At 43.3% G+C, this 23831-nt stretch overlaps 1 protein-coding gene across 1 annotated transcript; it reads right to left on the reverse strand.

The window, feature by feature from the left end:
- Nucleotides 1-1054: 1054 nt before the first annotated feature.
- Nucleotides 1055-22534, reverse strand: ENOSF1 (enolase superfamily member 1). Its single transcript, XM_065399375.1, has 16 exons — nucleotides 22451-22534; nucleotides 21768-21876; nucleotides 17045-17160; nucleotides 16284-16370; nucleotides 15044-15070; nucleotides 13472-13544; nucleotides 13211-13249; nucleotides 12299-12381; nucleotides 11377-11411; nucleotides 10786-10873; nucleotides 8872-9006; nucleotides 8210-8251; nucleotides 3585-3714; nucleotides 3156-3255; nucleotides 1851-1932; nucleotides 1055-1150 (listed from the first exon to the last, which is right to left on the reverse strand). The coding sequence occupies exons 1-16, from the start codon at nucleotides 22532-22534 to the stop codon at nucleotides 1055-1057; spliced, it is 1326 nt and encodes a 441-aa protein (XP_065255447.1).
- Between the last annotated feature and the right edge of the window lie 1297 nt (nucleotides 22535-23831).

Consider the following 23831-nt stretch of genomic DNA (forward strand, 5'->3'; position numbering starts at 1 on the left):
GTAGACTACACTAAAGCTGGGGACTGCAGGCTCCCAAATGCTGCGCTCCCCCTTGGCAGGCTGTTAAGGTGGTGGGCAGGTGAGCAAATTGTCAAGAAGCCAGGCAGGCTTCCTACAGAAGTTTGTTGGACATGGATTTCAATTTTGATGAATTGGCAAATGTCTAGTCACAAGTCTTGATACAAATAAAGCATAACACCTAGCTCTGTCAACTCTACCCCCGCTACAGGTGACCTCAGGGCCCGTTCTGGTCCTTTCATGATGCTGCCCTTCTTACCACGCCAGGGTAGTTTATGTACACACATGGTGGCTGAGTAAAAACTTTTGTATTTTCATTAAGGCCCAAACTTACAAACACACAATCAATAGGACAACTCTGAGTAGCTCTATACCTAACATGCATCTGAAGTGGTTTTTTTAACCCACGAAAGCTTATGCCAAATAAACCGTCTTTAAGGTGCCACTGGACACCTCGTTGTTTCTGTACTTGCAACAGCTTTTGGTTCCACAACATAACCAATATAAAGTTTTGTATATGATTAGGACAAGAGTAGACAGTAAGGAATTTTATTTTAAATCTCTAAATTCAAATACTTTAGTATAGTGTGAGAAAATCCCTTGGAACAATTTACCAAGGGTCATATTGGATGCTCCAGTTCAAAAGGAATTACTTTGGGGAAATTCTAAGGCTTGTATTATGCAAGTGGTCAGATTAGGTGATCACAGTGGTCCCTTCTGCCCTTGGAATCTATGAAAACAGATACTGCAAAGTTACTGATTTGTAGACTAGTTCTAGAAATTCAGTTCATAGTCCATCCATTAGTTACACTAAAGTACAACAACTTTGCTGGAATAGAGGCCCCAGTCATTTCTTTAAACTAAACATCCTGGACTATGTGTTATGTTAATTCCTGGAGGTTTTTGCCTGGTTATACAAAAGCATTTACTGGCAGCTGAAATCTTGTATCATCACCTAACAATAGTGTGTAAACAGCTTGGGAAATTTAATCTGCAGCCTGAAAATTGTCAGGGTTAGGGTTAATGCAGTTGTTTTTTATGGCTTAGAAAGGATCTTCTGCCAAACTTCTCCCTGTGGAAACTGGTATTTCCTTGCAGACTCTTCTTTCATTTCAGTGGAATATCCAGCATCCTACAAGATTTAAAAAAAAAATTTTTTTCTTTTTTTCTATTTATAAAGTGATACTAGCTCTAGTCCCCTCTTCATTCAAACTCAACTGCTGTCATGCAATTGGAGAATAATTATTGTAATCTCTGCTGCTGGGGATCATGCCAGGCTCATTTGTAATGCAAAAGGTATCAGCTGTAACTAGTGTTAATCTCCTAACGCCTGATGCAAATGTTAAATGGAAAACTAGAGTTCTAAAAAGTCTGGGCTGAACAGAATTGTAGTTAGACAATCTTTAGTTTTGGAATATGAGTTTCAGTGAAAAACAGAATATTTTAAAGCATTTCCAGTGGATTATCCTCCCTCATGCCCTCTTCTCCAGCTGGACAGAGAGGTATTAATACTTTTTTACCTAAATTGGTTAGCCCAGCAATGCAGATACATTAAACATCAGTAACTAGATAATTGCTTTGGGTTGAGGTTTTAAGCCAGGGTCACTCCACTTCCTGAAGCATGTGTGCTGGAATGTACACCTTTCATTTAACAGTTCTGAACCGCCAAACCTATGCAATAGTTTAGTCTAATAGTACATCTCCAACTTTTTCATTCTGCAGATGACTTTGTAAGAGAGCCTTTCATACGCAATCTTAGTTTTAAACTGCTTGTAATTAAGATGCTTTCTTTACTAGGCCACTTAAGTACGGTTAATTATCTCATAGCATACCTGAGGTGGTACATAGGAAGCTTTCTTGATTACGGCAGGATATTTGAAGTGTTCATGCAAATGATCTACATACTCACACATCCTGCAAGAAAGAGGAGGGATGGTTTTCAGTTTTACCTAATCTTGTACTTATTCATGGCTATTATCCCTGGCAAGGAAACAAGGTTTGGGTAAAAGTTGGACTGATATTTGTATCCCAATTATCAGCAAATTAGGAGGCTTCCTTTTAGAAGCAGAAACTACTGCTACATAGTGCTTCATATTGATAAACTGGAATCTGCTTGGCATTTTAGCCTAGTGAGGACTGGTGGTCTCAATAAAATAAGCCAGAACAAGAATACAGGGCAGAAGATGGGCCCTTTGGGCAGAATGTAGGGTTCAGAGAGCAAGATAAAAACTTCGTTTTTCAATACAGACAGAGATGAGTAAAATTATACAGAAGAGCTGTGTTTACTGATTGTGGATTTTCCAAAGTACAACAAAAGCTTGATTCTTATGCTAGCCAACGTGGATACAGAATGAACAAGACTATTTTCTGCAGCCAGGGAAGTCACTAATGAGGGCAGCTGAAGGGCTGGGTCTGCTCCTGAGTTTATGAATTACCAAGAACATTGCTGTGGCTGTAGGCCAGCAAAATTTACCAAACATGGTCTAAGGCAATTTTAAATTATACTGCTTCAGAGACAAGGAAGATCAAAACAAGAGGAATGGTTTATGATACAGCTGATTTTAAATGTGAGCAAAAGGTGAAGCTACAATATTTGACTTTAATATTTGCAAGACAACTAGTGTGAGGAACAGGAATATACAGCCAACAGGAGAGATTCAGGAAATTTGTGTTTGCAATAATGTGAAAAAAATTGTTCATTGCTCACAAAGAAGGCTAATACGATCCGAAGCGGATATTAAACAAGACAAGGGAAGTTGTTAGATCCTTTGGGGAAGCTACACCTAGAACACTATTCAGCTTAGAGCAGGGAGCTAATCCTTTGGTCATGCATGTGTTGGCCTGCCATTGTAGTTATTGGGGGAGGAGGGGTTGTAGGAGTGAGAGAGAGATGCCAAAATATAGTTCCAAGAGTATCAAGCAGTCTTTGTCAAAAATATTCCTGGCTGTTTGCCAGGCAATTGCCAGAGTGAAGTTCACACACTTCTGACTGGTTTAAAATTCTCTGGGAGAGCCACAGGGAGGTGAGCTGAGGTGTGTTGTTTTTGTTTACTGGTTATTATTGCATGTCAACAGCCTTTTGGAAAAATAAGCCATCACCCCTATTGAATGTTACAGTAGCATTTTACATTACTCACCTGTTTTCAAGGCTTCCAGATACTGAAATATAGTCAAATATTATCAAGTGCTGTATCAACTCACAGAGCCCAACACCCCCAGCGTGAGGGCAAACAGGAACTGAAATGAAAACAGAACAATCCCCGTTTAAACCAATCTGAAGAGTAAAGGCAAATGACTGGATTATTCAGAAAGCTTGTGTACCAACTCAGCTGGTGTTTAACTGCAGCTCCAATACCACCCCCCCATCAGCCCTACGGAAACTCAGCTCCCAGTAATAAGGGACCAAAGGCATTTTGAATTAGTACTAAAGCATGACAGAAAACAAATGACTGAACCACACACAAGCGCATGCTCATTAGCAACACGACAGCTGAAGAAGTTGCATGGCAAACTGGCTTAGAACAAAAGAGGTGTTAGTGCTACTGACATACTTCCAAGAGCCTTACTTTGAAACTTTTTGGCCATCAGCAACACAGACAAGTTTTCATTCACACTTCCCAGCCTGCAGCTGTCAATCTGGAGATAGCTCAGGGCCTTAGCCTGTAGGAGCTGCTTAAATATCACTCTATTGTGACACTGCAGCAGGGAGGGAAGGGGGAAGAGAAAAAAAAAATGTTAAGCCCCAGATTCTAAGGAATTGGCAGGATATTACAAGAACTGTTGGCAATGCAAGTCAAAACAATTGCACAATGTTCCCATTAGGTTTCCCATTAAAACCAAGTTCTTTTTGTTGTACCACTTAGCTGGAACAATGCACAGAAGTGCAGAGGATTGCAAAGCATTTTACAAACATTAAAGAATCACAGTACAGTTGGTAAGGTAGGCATAGAATTACATCCATTTTACAGCTCTCAGAACTGAGGCACACAGAAATGTCACTATTTACCTAAGTTCACACAGCAATTCAGTGGCAGAGCTGGGATCAGAACTGAGTCCTAATTCCATGTTTTTTGTTTTAATTGCCAAGCAAAACTCCTGCTCTTAATTGCATGATACCCCTTATAGGAATGACTGGGCTACTGCAGCACTCAGACGGCAGGAGTGAATACACAGTGGTTCTGTTGGCTGTGGAAGACTATTTCTTCTCCTGGACTCCTGCAGACCACGCCAATGAGATGATTAGGGCCCTACCAAATTCACAGCTGTGAAAAACATGTCAGATTGTGAAATCTGGTCTTTTGTGAACTTTTACCCTACTCTACAGATTTCATGGGGAGACCAGCATTTCTCAAACTGGGGGGGCTTGACCCCAAAAGGTGTCACAGGGGCGAGGGGTGCTGCAAGGCTATTCTGGGGGCAGGGGGGGGTGTCACAGTATTGCCACCCTTACTTCTACACTGCTCTGAAGGCAGCACCCTGCCATGCCAACCTTACTTCTGCGCTGCTGCCTTCAGAGCTGGGCAGCCGGAGAGTGGTGGCTGCTGGCTGCGGGCCCAGCTCTGAAGGCAGTAGTACAGAAGTAAGGGTGGCAATACCGTGGCCCCCCTCCTCCCCCCCAAATAACCATGCGACCTCCCCACAGCCCCCTTTGGGGTCAGGACCCCTAAAGTTACAACACAATGAAATTTCAGATTTAAATAGCTGAAATCATTAAATTTACTATTTTTTAAAACCTATGACTGTGAAATTGATCAAAATGGACTGTGACTTTGATAGGGCCTTAGAGATGATGGATGGTCTAGTAGTTAAGACACTTGACTAAAACTCAGGATTCCATTTCTACCTCTGCCACAAACTTCTTGCGTAGATGTTGGCCAAGTCACTTGATCTTTGTGCTTCACTTTCCCATCTGTAAAATGGGGATAATAGTACTCCCCTACCTAACAGGGAAAGTAAGATAAATACATTCATGTTTATGTAATGCTCGGATATTATGCTATGGAGAAACCTCTACATACAATATATAAAGCCTATTACTCAGGAATTGGCCTTTAGTCTGCCAGGCAGGCCTGTCCTAATAGTTAATTCAAACCCATTTTCCTTAATAGATGTCATTATTCACACCAAAAATTAAATGTTCTATCTACTGGCAAACTACAGCTGGAGGTCAGCATCACAATGAAATATGGTGAAAGCACGGCTTTGCATGAGAAACTGGCAATAGAGTAAAACTATGGTAATGCAGTATTTCTCTCCAGCTGCCAGTGAGCAATGAGAATTTGCTAAATTATGTTGCTCTGCTCTGTAGATTTAGTAGAAGGGTTTGGCAGGAAGAGGTATGTCATTCATGAGCACAATAAAAAACAATTCAATAGTTAATTCACTTTGATTCAGAAGCTGGTTTTCTTAAAGGGACCAGTCATTTTATTGATAGCTAACAATTTGTACCTTACATCCAGAGAGGAGCTCAGGAAATGGGGTCTTTGGACTGCTAAGATACTTTTACATGCTACTGATGTCTATGGTGACCAGACATCCCATTTTTAAAGGGACAGTCCCATATTTAAGCCCCCCTGAAGGTGTCCCGACTTTCTTAAAAATGGGCAAATTGTCCCATATTTTCTGTCCCCCTCCCATTAGTACTGGTGGGTCCTGTTGCTGGTCGGATCCCTGCTCGCCAGCCGCCCACCCACCAGCAGTGAGTGGAGGGGCGGTCCAGTGGCCGACAATGGGGGTGGGTGTGCAAGGCTGGTGGTAGGGCAAAGCTGCAGCACGCAGGGCTGGCCGTTCCCCCTGCTGGACCATCAGCACAGCTCCCGCCTTGTGCTGGCTCTCAGCCAGCAAGGCCCCCCACCCCATTTCTGGCCAGCACTGGCTGCACGCTGCAGGGGCTGGTGAGTGCAAGCAGGCGCCAGGTGGCAGCCGGTTACGTGTCACCTCTGCTGCCCACCCATCAGCCCTTTACGTGCTCCCCCCCTCACTGTCCTCTCCCTGCTTTGCCCCTTCACCCCCCCCGCCCCAGCCCTGCTGCTCCTCCATATCCCCCGCAAGCGGGCCGCATGCCACTACCAACACTGTGTGGTGAAGAAGCCCCTGGTCAGAGCGCTCAGCTCACCAACAGCCTGGCCGGCAGGCTCCTTCCTTCCCCCACTGACTCTGACTGGGCCAGCGCCCTTGGAAAGCCCAAGAACTTCCGGCCTGGGGCGCTGGCCAGGAGGAGCCAAGCCCTGCGTGTGCCAAAGCCTCGCACAGCACTGGCACAGGGAAGCCTCTTTGCCCCTCAGCTAAGCTCTGGAGTGGCGGGGGGGAGGGGGGAAAGGGAGGAGGAGAGCAATTTCCAGCCTGTTTGCGCCCTGACACTGCAGGCACCACAGCAGCCCCGTGGGCAGGGGCTTAGCACCCTTTTCACCCCCCCAGCCTCCTGCCCTGGGTCCAGCCCCCAGGGAGCGCGGGGCTGCTCTGTCCCCTAGCCACCCTTCCCTGCTGAGCCACCTCTCTGGTGGGGTTCGCTGAAGCCCCTGCAGTCAGGTTCCCTGGGCCCTGGTGCACAATGCATCCTCAGGGCTGAACCCCGTCCTGCCCACACTGAAGCCAAGGGGGGACAGGAGGCGTCTGGGTTATGTCGGTGGCCAGCAGCAGCCTGGAGGTGTTAGCTGCCTTTCGACACTGTGTAGGCAGGAAGGGACAAGCTGCTTCCAGCCACAGGGGAGTGTGTGTGTTGGTGGGGGAAGGCATGAGCTCTGCAAAGACACGGGCCAAGTCATCCCTTCCCCACCCCACCCCCAACCATGGCTGGAAGCAGCTCCTGTCCACTCCCTCCCGCACAGTGCCAAAAGACTGCTGCTGGCCACATTCTGGTGTGAACCCTGACAGAAATCTGGGGAGGGGGGCATGTGACCCTGTGTGCTCCCCCCATGTTTCCTTGGGAAGACACAGCGCCAGGTACGAGGAGAGGAGGGTCCGTCCTAGGGGCCCAGACAGGCATGGAGGGTGGAGAGCACCGGAGGGGGGGGGGGAGAGAGAGAGAGAGAGAGAGAGAGAGTGTGTGAGCGCGCTCTCCCTTTGTGAACCCTACAGCCTTAAAGATAAGAAGGTAAATAAAAAGAATCCAACTACACAGTATTTCTTTTTAACGGGGCTCAGTCAACTTGATGTTCGTACTGCATAATTCTGATTGATTGCCACTGAACTCGCTTGAATACAAGTAATTTTACCAGGTGTCCCATATTCAACATAGGGAAATATGGTCATCCTACTTCTGTCACTGTCTTTTGGAACTAGTGCTGGCAAGAAGCTAAGGGTGGGATCCATAAAGGTATTTAGGTGCCAACTTTAGGCCCAACTAGGATCACAAAACTCCTGCCCGGCTGCTGCTGAACCCTGTAGGCACCTAAATTCACTCAGTGCCTGAGTTTTTACACTAAAGAGTTCCTTAGACACCTATGTTATTGCCTCTCTGCATGTTCATTGTTGCCTGCAGGGCCTGATACCTACCAGATCAGATCCCCAGCATGTGACTTACAGGGCTGAATGTTTATCTTCCCCTGTTTGTGAATTGCTCTGGGGCTCAGGTGGGAGATAGGCACCTGGGTGCCTCAAGTGAGGCAAGTTCACACAAAAACAACAAGAGGGCAAAGGAGGATAACCAGCCTTTAGTATGGTTATTAGGGTACTCACTCAGGATGTGGGAGACCCAGGTTCAAGTCTCCCCTCCACCTGCAGGGGAGAAGGCATTTGAATGGTCATCTGCCACCTCTCCGGTGAGCCCTCTTACCCCAAGGCTATAGAGTCATTCTAACTCCTTCTCTGGGCCAATTAAGACTCAATTACTTAATTAAAGCAGGGGAACTTCAACAGCAGACACTGAGGGAGCCCTCCATCAGGATGTTTCATAGGCCAGGGGTTAGGGCACTCAACTGAGAAGTGGTAGATCCCTGTTCAAACCTTCATAACAGATTCATCACAACAACATCTTCCCAGATTGTCCAAACAAATAGGGGTGGGAAAGAGAATACCTATCAAAAGTATTAGTTGGTCTTAAATTATGTGAAATAAATCCAAGGCTGTTTTAAGTCATGTTATTTAATTCCCAAGTGAGAAATCAGGGTGAACTTTGGCACAAATTCTCGAAAGTCACAGATGCTACATTAAATAAAAGACAGAATGAAAAAACAATTAGACACCCACTTACTTGTTCTCCTGTTGCCACACCAATTCCTAATGGTGCCAAGGCCTACAAAAATAAAGAATAAATAAACAAAACAAACAAAGGACTTGCTTCTAATCTGTAATTCCCAAATACAGCTTTTCACCAGAACGAGGTGACAGGGGGTAGAATGCTATGCATTTGGAAAAGAATAAGTGTAGTGTCATTTTTTGTTAGTGCATTTTATACAGCTTTTTTCTGCTACAATAATATGTGAAGACTTATGTAAGAGGGTGTGTGCTGCCATAAAGGGATAAACATCTGGGGCTCTAGCATTACTAATAGCTATAGTATGAGCACATATCCTGGGCTAGTATTACTCTAACTTTACTGAAACACCAATCCACACATGTTAAAAGAAAGATACATACACGTTTCAGGGAAAATACTGACTGCTTTTCTTGTGCAAGCATGATAGTCTCATGGCCTTTTATATAATCTTTGGACCACGCTTTTCGTTTAAGTGTAATGGAATACAAATACAGGATGTGCCCAGGATCTTGTAGCAAACACCTTTAATGACTTTTGACAGCTGTTTCAGCCTGAACTTTGAACATTCCAAACAGCAGTGTCAATAAATGAATCACTACTGCTCTCTGGTGTGTAGTCACTAAGTCATTACTGAAATGAAAAACAAACACTTCAACCTTAGAAATGGCTGCATGTCCAAGAATATCATCAGGAGAAGTTGGCTCCTCAATCCATAATGGTTTAAATTCAGCTAATTTAGTGACCCACTCTATTGCTTCCTTCACTTCCCATCGTTGGTTAGCATCCAGCATCTGAGAGTAATTACAAAGAAAATTCACTTATATGACTCTACTGAATTTTTATGAATATGAAATTGTTAAAAAATAACCATAATGTTGCTATAAATTAATGAAAAAAGGAAATTCAGACAGTGTAGATCACTGCTGTTTTCTGATCTTTAACACATCATATGACATTACATAGCACATGTTCTACAATTTCTAGACTCAATAAAGGTAAGGATAAACTAATAGCCTAAAAGATGAACTCCAGGTGGAAATCCCAAATTATGCTTTGCCGGAAATGCTGCTTTGAGATGACACATTAAATCAAAGGCCCTGGTGCGCTGTAATCGTTAAAAGCGAAAGTCACAGATTTGGTCTCAAACCCTTAATCCAACTGAGGTAGTTGTATTCTGCTTTTCTGAATTTCCCCACCAGGTTTCAAATGAATATGATATTGTCAACTTCTCTCCTGAACTTCTGCGTAGTGTTTTTGCACACCATTAAAGAGGTGCCACAAGGAACTCCAGAAGTGACTGTTTCAGTATCAGGCAAAACAATTCCTATATAGCAAGTGAGTTAAGCACTCTGGAAACGGGATGGTTGAAATTGTTCAACAGAACTGGGTTGGGGGCGGGGGCGGGGGGGGGAGACAGGGGGTGGTGGTCAGAAAATTGGGTTTTTGACTAAAAATATGTTCACAAAAGGTGTGTTTTCTCTATGGAAAGTTTTGACTTTGTGTTGAAAACTGAACATCTGAAAACCAAAAATTTTGACGTGGAAATGCTGCTACAGTGCCTAACAGGAGTTGTAGTTTGGGTGCCTCATGTCCTCACTTTCCTCTGTGGCAGCAGTTCTCAACCTTTTTCTTTCTGAGGCTCCCCCAACATGCTATAAAAACTCCACAGCCAACCTGTGCCACGACAACTCTTTTTCTGCATATCCAATAGATTAAAAGCCAGGACCGGCATTACGGGGTAGCAAGCAGGGCAATTGCCCAGTCCCATGCCACAGTGGGCCCCATAAAGGTAAGTTGCTCAGGCTTCAGCTTCAGCCTCAGGCAGCGAGGCTCGGGTTTCAGCTTTCTGCACTGGGCCTCAGTGAGTCTAATACCAGCCCTGCTCTCTGGTTTATTTTGGCAGATGTCCCGAAACCTGCTCATGGTCGTCCCCCCCACCCTCCAGGGGGCCCCAGACCCCTGATTAAGAAACACTGCTCTATGGGCCAGGCTCTCCACCCAGACTACAATTCCCATGATGCACTATAGCCATGAAGGCCCCCATAATATAGTGCATCAGCTAAGCAAGATGAGAGACTGTGGTGAGTCATGAGAGGTAGAGTCTGGTCAAGGATCCCAAACTCTAGAAGACCACGAGGCACTCGAATTACAACACCTGATATGCAGCATAGCAGTTTTCAAATTTATCACTTTAATCCAAAGTATTTGGCTGAAATTTTTTGGTGACATTTTTTGGTAATTTTTTTGTCAGTTTTGTACTGAAAATTCAGTTTTCCAACCAGCTTTGCTGTAGTTCTTATTCAGGCAACACTCCCATAGAGTCCAGTGGGAGTTCTGGCACAAGAAATACATGATTGATCTCTTAATTCATATGTATTTTGGTGATGCCATTTATTAACTCTCCAGGGTGTAAGAGTAGTATGTGAAGACATCATTATTCAGTATTTGGGGAGGGAAAAAATACCTTTCAAGAATGCCATGTAATCTCAGCCCATACCAATATCTACACGAATAGACAGCCGTTTTATATTTAAAATTACTTAATAGTGTAGTCATTCAAAAATATTCACCAATGTCTTGTCAGGGCCAATCATTTCTCTTATAAGTCTGCATCTACGAATGTCATCCGGCAGATCGGCACCAACCTTTACTTTGAACCTAGACACATTTATAATAAAATGTAGGTCACTTCACCACGATTAATGTAGCAGTGATAACTTTCCTCTATAAGAAACTGTAAACTCAAATTTACAAAACACCAGAGTCAGTGTTTTATGGTCAATATTTTCTTATCACATCTGTCCCTTTTCCAGCACACTTCATCCTAGTTTAACAAAAAAGACAACAAATACTTTCCCATGAATCAACAGGAAAGCAGTTACCTTTGTTAGCTACTAGCTTGCCAGGAGGATAGCTTATTTTGCCATACATTTACTTAGATACCTACTGTAATGGTATGTTATGGAATAGCAGAAAGGGAAAGTATTTTTAAAAAAATATCAGAAGCAAAGACATCTCTTCTCAGAATGTAGAGATTGAAAAGACCTATAGGGTCATCCATCTAGTCTGTCTCTGTGCCAAATCAGGACTGATCTCAATAGTATCTTTCTACTTATCATTAAACAGAAAAGTTCAGCATATGAGACAGTTGTTTACTATACCTTGTCCAGCCATCCTTCAATGCCTCCTTGCATAGCTGCAGAGAAAATTACATCTATTATATCTCCAAGTAGCTGCACTACTCAATATCGAGACTAGTATTTATTTACAGGCTGTCTAACCCAGGATGAACTTTCTAGCCACTTCTTTATGTGTACAGCAGACAGTAACTGAGAGCAGAGGTATGAATAATATCCAGCTGAAATGTAGGATCCAAACTCCTCAATCTATGTAAAGAAATACTTGATGCATTTTTTTATTTTCATGTACTATGCATGACAGTTCTATGATCTAACAATGCTATTTCCAGATTCACAGAAAGCTGAACTTTTCCAAAAACTAAACCAGATGATAAATATGTATTGTATTAACCAGACCTCAGATCCCAGAGCTGTGAAGAGCCTTCATGATATTTCACTTTGAAGGAGTATTTAGCTACAGCAAACTAAGGCCACTTTACTTCTGAAGGAGAGTGTCCACACAGGGGTCTAATGCGCTTTATCTTCACACCTTTTGTTAATTCAACTTCACTTTCCTGAGCATCACCATGTAGACAAAGCCCTTTGTCTGCACCAACATAGCTGCAAAAGTGCGGTCTGATAGTTATACACAATACAGCAGTGTAAACTGGCTTGCAGTGGTCCATGCTTATCCCCAACAGCTACACCTAAAACCCCAAGGTAGACAAGGCCTTAAAACTCTTCACATTGTGGCTAACACAAAAGCCAATGAACGACTAGGCCCACAGAACAGGGCCAGCTTTCACATACACCCCCTCCTACATATGCAGTGCATAATTGTTTCACTTTGCTCTGAGCCCAAAACTAAGCAACCCCTAGTGTTGAATCGTCACCTGTTGGCATTCCCCACTGAATAGAAATGTTTAAAATCTTACTTCTGTAATCTAATGTCGAAGACTCAAACCTGTTTTAACTGCTGGTCCGGGTAGCCCAGCCAGGCACAAGACGTGGTGTAAGCAGGGTATCCATGCTTTAACATATGCTCTTCTACAAAGCCAAAGAATGTCACCAATGAACATATGCTGTTTTCTCTTTAACAGATGATTAGGTTTGTATGGTAGTTTTAGATAAGCTGTTACTCATGGAAATGAAAGGAGTTTAAAAATAAATCTCATTTTAACCAGGGTAGATGAAATTTGCTGAGAAAAACCCTCCCTATCCTCTCCTTCTTTCCAAAATGTGGGAGAGCTTCAGCTCAAAAAAATACCTTTAGGGTGTAACCAGCACCGTCACCATGCCATTGTGACTGACACAAACATTCACCGAGGGGTTCCAAAGCAAATGGCCACCAAGGGTACGTCTTCACTACCCACCGGATCGGCGGGTAGCGATCGATCTATTAGGGATCGATTTATCACGTCTAGTGTAGATGCGATAAATCGATCCCCGATCGCTCTGCCGTCGACTCCGGAACTCCACCGCGGCGAGAGGCGGAAGCGAAGTCGACGGGGGAGCAGCGGCAGTCGATCCCGCGCCGTGAGGATGGGAGAGTCGATCTAAGATACGTCGACTTCAGCTACGTTATTCTCGTAGCTGAAGTTGCGTATCTTAGGTCGATTTCCCCCCCCCCCGCAGTGTAGACCAGGCCCAAGACAGCACAAGCCCTCTCTATATGTACACCTACCACCTCCCCAATGACTCATAAGGAGGAGACATCACACAATGCATTCAACCTCACACGAGAGCCTCAATTGTTACATTCCACTTCCCAGTGACTAGGACACTCTGGGATGCACAGTGCCACAATCAATCATGTGGTGTGTTCAGTCCTTTATTCTCCTACAAGACAGCGAAAATAAACTTGGTTTAAACTTACCTCTTTCCTTCTTCCCAAGTAGGCCATTCTGGAGTATTTCTGCATGGGGGTGGGGGAGAAAAAGAGGAGAAATTATTGCATTAACCAAAGTTCAATTCCTCCACATCTCCAAATCCTACCACCACACACTGCTGTTTTCATAAAACAAGATTCTGCTCTGTTTACTTACAAAGAGTAATGCCCTACTGCTCGAGTAGTCCCACTGAAATCAAAAACAGCTCAAGGAGTAAGGGGATCTGTCTTGACAGAAGGACGACTTACCGCGAGCTTCTTCTTCTGTTAGTGCATCAGTAATATACCTGAAATCTATGCAGGATAACAACTGCTTTGGGTCCTGTTAACAAAATATTTAATGTAAAACAAACAGCAAAGAATAATAAAATTACATGATTACAAAAAGGCAATACTAAGGTAACATATACATCTGCCGTATGAGCCATCTATCAGCCTTCTCCCTGTCACAGACAGTACTGTGAGTGGATTCACCGATTCTAAAGTCAAACTGATTAACTGACTCTGGCAAACTTTAAGGTTCTAATCCAACAAATATTTAGGCATGTGCTTAACTTTAAGCATGTGAGTAATCCCATTTAACTCAATGGTGCCACTCACACACTTAATGTTAAGCATGTACAAAAATATTTGCAAGATCAGGGTGTAATTGATTAACAAACATTAAAAAAAATTACTAATCCATTTAGAATGCTCCAAGTGTGCAAATCTGTACATACTATAATCTTCACACAGAAATGGCAGTGCACTCAGCATCAGAGGCTGCTTTTTGGCTCCTTTGAAAATTTGTCTCAAGAGAGTATTTATCAAAAGAGAGGTCTGAAAGCAATTCACTGAAATAGTCTGAGAAAAACCCAATTCAAAATACATTTTAAACTGAGAAATGATTCAATATTAACAGGTTGCAGAGAAGAGACTGAAAACATGAGATACTTTAGGCTTTTAAAAAAAATAAAGATTTCATTTAAAAAAAACATTAAGTCCCCAGTCCTGCAACGATTTATGCACATGCTTAATATCTGAATATAAAATCTGCTACTAATGGATCAAGAGATTGGACTTTTACTTTCTGTAAATACATCAATCTTTATTACTGTATGCAGAGGCCTGTATTTTCAGAAGTGACTAGTGATTCTGGGTACTTGCTTTTGGTGTCCAATGTTGAGACTCCTTATTGGGGTCTGATTTCCAGAAGGCGAGTGCTCGCCATGTTGTGAATGTATCTCAAAGTCGAGCACCCAAAAAATGGAAGCATCCAAAATGACTTGTCACTTTTGAAAGTGGAGGCCAACGAGATCGGAGTATTGGCTAAACGATAATAACTATTCCATAATCTTATTCTCCCCCCCAAAAAAAAAATAATTACTTGCTAATATAAAAACCAATCAAACCCCAACAATCGAATCAATACATTTGTCTTGGCATAAAAACACAGCTCCTCAGCCGAATCATAAGGGTTAGGGTCTTTAGGTCAGCACTTAAAAAAAATAATTTACTGGTATCGGTATAGATGAGTTCCAGTTGCCATATACGGTATTGTAGCTGGACAGGGCAGAGTCTGTAACAGTGCTCCCACTAAAGGGGACAATTTGCACAGCTGTGTGGGACCAGAAACAGACATCTTGGAAGGAGAAGAGCCCTCCGGAACAAAATGTCACAGCTTGCAGAACCCTCTGGTTTCTAGGGCCTTGGAATGAGCTACATGGCAATAGAGGTAATTTTAGCGTAGATACTGCCTGAAATTTTTACTCTTCTAATGCATCAAAAACATCAGTGTGGAACAGTGGTAACATTAGCCCACATAGAAGATGATTTTCTTACCATGTCAACTAGTAACTTCCACAGAGGCTACAAAACAAAACGATTAAATGACATGAAATGGATGGAGATCATACAGAAGCAGCATACAGGTGCTATTTGTATCTTGAAGTGACAAAAAGTAAGTGTAGAAAACATTTACATTTGATGCCAAATGCATCTGACTGATGTGGTTCTCAAATCAAGACAGGCGATTCAAGATGTCAAGCCCCAGATTGAATTACTTTAACAGGAACATCTCTCTCAGCTCTGCCTCATTATGGCCAGGACACGGATCCTGGCCCACAAATAGCTGGTGTAAACTCACTTTTATTATGTTAAATTAGTCAGACTTGAAATGCTGACGTGACACTACTACTGGAAATGTTGTTTATGCTGAAGAAATTGATCCTTTCTACTTTTAAGATTTCTGTGACATTACTTTTCTTATGCCCCTTATGTTGGGGCTGTGTCACACTCCAGGATGCTGACAAGTTCAAAGGTGCCCATTACTTTTTCTTTCCTAGGAAAGGGTATCAGAATAACTCTATAAGACAATTGTTTGCAGTGTTGTCCTAGCTGTCTTGGTCCTAGGATATTAGAGAGTCAAGGTGAGTGAGGTTCTCTCTTTTACTGGACCAACTTAAGACAGTAGCAATGATTTACTAGTACAGTACTATTATTATTTACTACTTCTATTGTGGTGGCATCTAAGAGCCCTAGTCACAGACCAAGACCCCATTGTGCTTGGTGCTGTACAAACACAACAAAGCGACACTCCCTGCCCTAGTTATTTACTTTACAGCGTTTAAGACCGTGCTACATGCCTCAGATAGAAATATATGATCCTTGCTCCAAACAGCTTACAAGATCATATTAGACATGGAAGTGGTTACAAGGAATTCATAACTTTATGAACAGTCTGCAAAGGAAGAAGAAGAAGAAGAAGAGAAAAATCAAGAAAAAATTAGTTGTTAAGCAGAGCTGATCAAAAGTTTTTGTAAAGATGTCATCATTGGTCAAAATTCAAACAAAAAAAGTTGCTGAAGTTTTTCCCCCACGACTAGCTCTACTGGTAAGTGGTGTATAAGTGTCAGCTACTAAAGCCTCAGTCCTACAAAATGAATAGCCCCAATGAAGTCAGTGGTGTGCGTCCATGAACTTAGGACCAGGACCTAAATCTGCAAAAGGCATATCAGGAGCAGGACTCTCTAATTTAACAAATACAGGGACATTTTTTGTCCATGTGCTCTAAATACATCACCTTTCCCTCCTGCTTAGCCCACAAATCCCACACGGCATTCAGAACAGCAGCTGTAGCCAAATGCACAGCACCTTTCTCTGGACCAATCTGTTGAAAAAAATCATACAGTTACCTATAATGGTTTAGCATTCTTTCATGTCTTCATTTCTAGTTAATGACCGACCATTAGCAAATTTATACATCTGGAAAACACAACAAAGGAAAAACCACCGGAATTAAAAAGATAAAACCGTTCATTAGAAACTGAGAACAATCTGAAGTCGGTGTGTATTAAGTGCATTGTGAGATTACTACAATGGCTACATTGATCTCTAGTTCCTCTTAATACCAGCTGAGTTTTCAATTTCCAAGAATACTAGACACTGAATAGAAATAATATTTCGTGAACACTTGCACGTCAAAAAAAGGGGGGGGGGGAAGAACAGGTAAAAAGACAGCTTTTGGGCTCTAAACACAGGGAAACAAAGAATCTGGACCTCAGGCCCCACTTCTGCTATTGGATCTATGTGGGTGGATACTTGCATTTGTCTAAAGCTCCCTCGAAAACAACAGGGCTCTGGATGGGTTCTCTGTGCAGATCCTATTGCAATGTTAGGGCCCTGGTTGTGAAACAGAAATTTTCTCTCTCCCCCCATAACTGCACAGAGATTCTTATCTAAAAATACTTTTACCTGTACATGTGTCCTTAGAGTGGGTTCATAACACAAACTCACGTTTGTTGCCATCCACTTCACAACAACACTCCATAAGATACCCCTTACCCATCGGAGCTGTCCGTCACTGGTGAGCTGCCTGTAGAATCCTCTAAAATCGCTGACAATTTCTTCAAGGTCTTTATTAACCACATGAATGGAGAGAGCATTAACTGCACAAACAACTGCAAAACACACCAGAATTTAGTGTTTTAATACCACACAGTGACTGGAACAAAATCACTAGATCACTAGTTCTATTGTTCGACCAATGTTTTAGAATTTCACCTTTTCAGCATAGGTGTTGGACCTAGGCGTGCTGCCACACCCCCCGGCTTGAAGTGGTTTCCATCATATACAGGGTTTACAGTTTGGTTCAATGGATCTCAGCACCCCACTATGCTAATTGTTCCAGCCCCACTGCTTTTCTGAGAGGGGCTTGGTCTAGCAGATTGAATATGTAACTGGGAGCCAGGAACACTTGACATGTAACATTGGCTCTGCCAATGATTCAGTTTGTGTGGCCTCAGATAAGCCACATAACGTCTCTGCATCTCATGTTTCCCTATTTACCTCTGGGAAAGATAATACCTACCACCAAGAGAGGTTGTAAGGCTCAATTAGTTAATAACGGAAAGGTGTTTGAAGATGAAAAGTCACTTGCACACCACCTTTCACCCCAGAGAAAGATCTTGCTGCCAATGTAATCCTCAGGCACACACCACAGTAGTGGTCAGAGAGGGCAATGTTATGCTATCATGAGCACTAGTAAATACAGAAGTTTCCCTAAAATGCTGGGAGAAGATTTGATAGACCTCGCCCACAGGACCTGTTGCATCTCATGCAGTATATATGGTACTTACAGCCATGTTAAATTTCTCATTTCCTCATAAGGGATTTTGTTTCTGGCTATAATATAATAGTTGTGATCCAGTTGTTTTAACTCCCCTAAAATCTACCACTACTTATTTCAACACAAGCTCCAGCAGAGGCTTTTGTTAGAGCAAAACACTAGCAAATCAAGAAAGTATCTTATACACCACTGTTGTCTAGCAGGCTGGATAGGATGGAGGCAATCACAGAAAGGAGCGGACATGTCAGGAGTTTTAGCATCGTTCAACCATCATTTTCTGACACAGAGAAGAAGAAATAAAAGAGAGAGCAGCAAACTGCCCAGGAGACCTTGGGCCCAATCCTGTTAGGTATGCCTATTTAAGGCATTAGCTTGAGATTTGGGATGGGTGGGTTCAAGTCCCTGCTCCATCACAGGCTTTGGTGACCTTAGGCAAGTCTTTGGTGACCTTTCTGTGCCTCAGTTGTCCTTCTGTAAAATGGGGAAATAATATTTCCCTTTCTCAGAGGGGTATTGTGAGGATAAAGACTGGGAGGTGCTCAGATAGGGGCCAGATAGGTAGTACCAAACACCCTCAACTCTCATGAACTTCGGGGAGAGTGGAGGCTTGTCAGTGCTCAGCACCTTGCCATACCAGGTCCGAAGTATGCACAAAGGACCATATCTTCATTGAAGGTCTTATTGAAGGCAATGGCATGACTCTCGAACCAGGAACAGATCCCTTTATCATGGAAAGTGTGATTATGTACAGTACACTGGAATATTTAGAAATTATTTTGCCATTATACAGACCAAAAAAAACCCTGCTGTTTTGATGGAGAAGACTATCAGTTGTGAATATTAGATAGTGGTGTCTTCTTTATGCATTCAATGATCATTTTTAAAACTTTTCCATTTACTCTTTAAAAGGAAAAAAAGTTTTTATAAATATGGCTATAAAAAGGGAAGACAACATAATCTGATGTAGGGTATCACCTCCATGAGGATGATTCTTTAGAGTTTGTAACATATTTAGTACTGTCACTATACTCGAGTGGCAAGGTTTTCATGGATTATGATTTTGTGACTGTCATATTGTGATCTGACAATGCTCTTAGCTGGAATAAAGCTCTTATGAAGAGTTGCTTAGAGACCTACTTAGTAATTTTCTAAGAAAAAGTGGTGTGCAATGGCTACATTACTACTTTGTAAAGGCACAAATCTTACAATTGTTCAGAATGACTCTGGAAAGATACAGGTTTGGTCCTGGATTGTAAACTTCCTCCCCCAAATCATCAGGCAGTATGTAATGATTAACACATTACAGGATTTGCATGCACAATGCTTCCAAACTGATGCTAGCTTCTGACCAGATAGGGGATACGCACAGTGCAGATGTGCCCCTGGAGATGTAGAGCAAAGTTGAGAACCTGGGTCCTATCTATTTAAGAGTTTGAGCCTTCAATTAGCTATGGACATGTGTAACTAGATGCATCTTGAACGTACAGAAGAGCAGGGGGTGATTTTGCAAAGATAAATGCGTAAATAAATACACACAGACCAAGCCCTAAGCATCCATTTAAACCTATCCTTCCTTCCCTTTTCTTGCCAATACTAATGACACCTATGTTTTCTTTCTCCAAATATTTTCTCCCTAGGGCCATAATAATAATAATATAAAACCGATAGGCAGAAGACTGAGCTCCACAGTTCAGATCATTTCACTTAGAGCAGTGGTTTTCAACCTTTTTTCATTTGCAGACCCTAAAAAATGTCAAATGGAGGTGCAGACCCCTTTGGCAGTCTTAGTCTGCAGACCCCCAGGGGTCACGGACCACAGGTTGAAAAGCACTGACCTAGAGCGAGCCCACAGCCTTCCTAACCCTTTCACGATTTCATTCCACCCTTATAAAGAGAGTGTTATGGCTGCAAAGGAACATTCTCCGTGAGCAAGAGAAGGCAAAGCTGCTATTAGAGTGAAGCAAGTATCACTGTGCGAGAAAGCCAGTCATTTTGTGTTTGCTAGACCTCATCACCTCAAGGATGTCTAGAATGTGATCTCAGCTGTGCCTTGCTGCAATACGTCTTCTATACAAAAAAGAAACTGCTTAGGCCTGAAACCTGGTGAACACTTAGGGGACATGGATTTTCATACTGTGCTCGTTTCACTGAGTGAAAATGCTATTGATTTCTGAGAATATGGACTTGTTCTTGAAAGATGCTGAGCACTCTGGCCCCGATCCAGCTAAGTACTTAAGAACGTGCTTAACTTTAAGTGAGTGGTTCCCTCAACTTCAATTGGGCTACTCGGGTGCTTATGTGCATTTCTGGAGCGGAACCAGAGTGTTCAGCACCTTGCAAGATGAAGCCCTTATGTAATGCATAAGGACGTAGACACGTCTCTAAGGATCATCCATCAAACATCTAAGGCAATGGAGAGGTCTTGGAGACTAACATTTAAACTTTAAATTACTAGGATGGATGAAGAGCCTAAGCCCCTGTCTATAGCAGGGAATTTTTCTAAAACTTTCTCACTGTTCGCAATGGTGGCATCCTTAGTGTAGACAGGCTCCCAGCACTTTAAACATCAGATCAATGAGACCTGCTCCTGGAGGGATTACATGACACAGTGATAAAAGGCTGACAGCCCATCCATACTACACTAGGGTAGTGTAAAAAGTTTGTCTCACTCACCAACAGGAGTTGGTCCAATATTACCTCACCCGCTCAGATCCTTGGCCCAACATGGCTACGACGACGCTGCAGACATTTAAGCGCAAGAGGCATTTAACTGTCACTCCTCTTATGGAAGATTAAAAATAACTTAATTGTACCGACTATATCAGACAGGGCATACAAAGATTTCTTGACCTTTCACAGTTAATTAGTGCAATAACTTCTCAACTCAAGTAATCTGGAGGCTCATATCTGCAAATGTCCATGGACATTTATACACAGCAGAGACACCCCAAATCCAGCCATTATTATTTTGACAACTTATGCAATGCACCCAAAAAGTGTGCAGGTGTTTTACAGATTAAAAAAGAGGCATGCTCCATGCCTTCACCATCGATGGCCCTGATTCTGCAAAGAGAGCTGAACAGGTGGACAAATGGGTCAGGGGGCTAAGTCAATGGCACTGTGTGGGTGCAGGGATTTGTTCACACAGTTCTCTGCAGAATCAGGACCTAATTTTCAGAAAGAAAATGTTGTACTAAGTGTAAATCATTGATACTACTCAAGTAAGTCTACATGGCTAATGAGGGACTTAGCAGCATGAGAGGTTATTTGAACTAGCACAACTACTGAGGAGGGAAGGGGGGTAGAGGGAAAACATATTTCCCCCCTGCAACTTTTTACTATTCTGTGAATGTTCTCACTGATGCCCTCTCACTGTTCACATCTTCCTCCAGCTCCTCAAAATGGTTGTCGTTACACCAATGACCAGAAAGAGCAGTAACGCATGGTAAAAAATTGCATGGCAACGGCAATTTCAAAACAGTCAGTCCTGTTTTCTGTTTCTGTATGGGGGAAGTTGGAGGTGGGGGAAGGAGGGGAAGAAAGCAAGCAAGGGCTGTTAAAAGCTTAAAGCATTTACATGACATCAGCAAGTTTAGAATCAAGCAACCTGCAAGTCTGACAACTGCAGCCAGGATTACAACTTTTTTGTAACAAACTCTTTTAGGGGAGGTTCTAAAGGGATTTGGCAGAAGAGCTACTCCAATAAGTGATATATTGGAACAAAAATCAAGAAGAGTGCTTAATAGCCTCTTCAACCCTATAAGCTGCCCCAAGACCTATGGCTTTTTTTTTTTTTTTTTTTTTTTTTAAATTCAGTGATGGTAAAATGGTCCTGTATTTCATTTTCAAAAACGGAGAAACTGCATTAGCCATTGAACCCAATGCTTTTTTAGTGTAACTTGGGGCCCATTTGTGTTTAGGGACAGGATAAAAACTTACCAACTTCTGTGCCTTTACCCAAAGTAAATGTTAATCCATAACCTTTGAGTCCATCACGGGCATCAGTTTCTATTACAACATAGGCAGCAGAATAGTCAGGGTCCGGGTGCTAAATTAAAGACCAAAAACAACACCCAATAGCAGAGCAAGAACCTGACAAAGGAGGATTGACAGGGATTCACCCACCATAGGTCACATACCTCTTAGAGCAACAAAAAGCACTGGCGAAGAGGGCAGCAATCTAGGTAATTTAAGATTTGTGGCAAAATAAATATAAAAGTCTAGATCTGTGGGACTAAGGTAAGTCATCTCTCACTGAACAGTGAGAATCATTACAGGGAGAAGCGGATAGATTGTATCACTAGCATTTGATCTGAGTGAACCGAAAAGATTAACACGCCAGGCTCAGGGGGTGGCCGTCTCCGCTTAGCTGTGGAGTTGCCAGTTACAGCCTCTGGCTCTAGCCCCAAGTCCCCTTGCCCTGTTTAACGCAGTATCCCCATATCAGCGAGCTTGGCTGCGCACAGTCTAGCCCTGCGGGCCGGCGCTACGGCAGATCGGCTTGTTGAGCCCCGCGGACCTGCTGGTGCTGTGGAGGGGCCTGGGGCTACTGCAGCGGCGGAGAGCGAGTCCCAGCTCTGCCGCCGCTGGCTCAGCCCTAGGGAGCCGGCCGCAGCGCTTACCATAGCATCGGAGCCATGGTGCCCCAGGGAGGTGGGGAAGCGAACGTCGCTCACCGCCAGCCCGGTGATCCTGCCCCGCACCATGGCGCGAGCCGAGCCCAGCCTCCTCCCGCGACCACGGCAGCCGCGCGAGGAAGTAACTCGCCAGCGAGAGCTGCTCCCACCGCCCCGCCCCGGAGGCCACTCTCAACGCTGATTGGTGCGCGGCACCTCGGACACTGGAGGTGTGATTGGCCGCTCGGGGCGTTCTAGAACGTGGAGACCGGGCGTTCTGTAACGCCGGGGAATATAGAGACTGGAGACGGGAAAAAGCGTTTGGGGCGAGCGGACGCCCCGGCGGGAAGGATGCAGCAGCAGCTGCTGAGGGCTGCTCCCCTGCCTGGTCGCCTATTAAACGGATATTGGTACATTACAAAGTTGTGGTCGGAATCTAAACTGTCACAAAACTGGGACTCCAGAGCTTTGGTTTGGCTTGGCTTGGTATGAAAACGATGGTCAGCGGGTGAATTCAGCCCAAAGCCCATTCCAAATCAAAATCCGAGATGTTGGGACCTTTCCCCAAATTGCACACCAGAGCAAAACTACTTTATTTTAGCAAATTTTACAAATTTTAACAAAGCAGGGGTTGTTGCATGTCATTTTAAAAAAAAATATATTGTATATGTTGCCAACGCTTGCAGATGTACTGTGTGACTATTGGTAGGCCTGGTCTACACTACAGTACATGGTTAGGTTGATGTAAGCTGCCTTGCATCGACCTAGCCATGTAAGTGTCTTCGATTAAATTTGGCTTCCACCAATGTAAATGCCTCTCTGTGCTGGTTAGTACCAGTAGCTCCCCAAACAGCATAGAATCACGGTCAATATAATTAGGACAGCACAGTGTCAATGTAGACACTGTGTTGCTTACCTTGACTGTAACTGGTCTCCTGGAGCTGTCCCACAAAGCCTCACACTGAGACTAAAATCAATACAAGCAGTCCTGGTGAGGACGTGCACTGCTGACACAAGGAGTGAAGTGTGCACGTTCACAAGTGAATTAATAACTATGACAGCTCTATGCTGACATAAGTGAACATAATTTTATAGTGTTTTTCTTAATGCCCCTGCTGCTGCAGTCATAGGAGCACATGAGAATCTTGGCTTTCACTTAAAAGTAAGTTTCTAGCTTTCGTGATTGTGGAGAAAAGTTAAAAAATGTGACCTAAGTGTGCCCTAAAGGTTAGACAACCAGAAAGCAAATCAAAAGCACCCAAAAGATACTATTCTAAAGAGTCTGTTTATTGGGGGGGGGGGGAGGAGGCTGACTCATTTTTGAATGCTTGGGGTTGGCAATACAAGGATTAGCCGTTTATGGGACTGTTTCCTGAGGAACCAAATT

Source organism: Emys orbicularis, chromosome 2 (assembly GCF_028017835.1).
Source record: "Emys orbicularis isolate rEmyOrb1 chromosome 2, rEmyOrb1.hap1, whole genome shotgun sequence".
In the NCBI taxonomy this organism is placed as follows: Eukaryota; Metazoa; Chordata; order Testudines; family Emydidae; genus Emys; species Emys orbicularis.

Coding starts and splice junctions, on each gene's coding strand:
- ENOSF1 (XM_065399375.1), bottom strand. CDS start 22,534: ATGGTGCGGGGCAGGATCACCGGGCTGGCGGTGAGCGACGTTCGCTTC. Junction 8,252..8,871: donor GACATGCAGCCATTTCTAAG/GTTGAAGTGTTT, acceptor TTATTTTTGTAG/GCCTTGGCACCATTAGGAAT. Junction 3,715..8,209: donor GTGTGGCAACAGGAGAACAA/GTAAGTGGGTGT, acceptor TCCCTGCTGCAG/TGTCACAATAGAGTGATATT.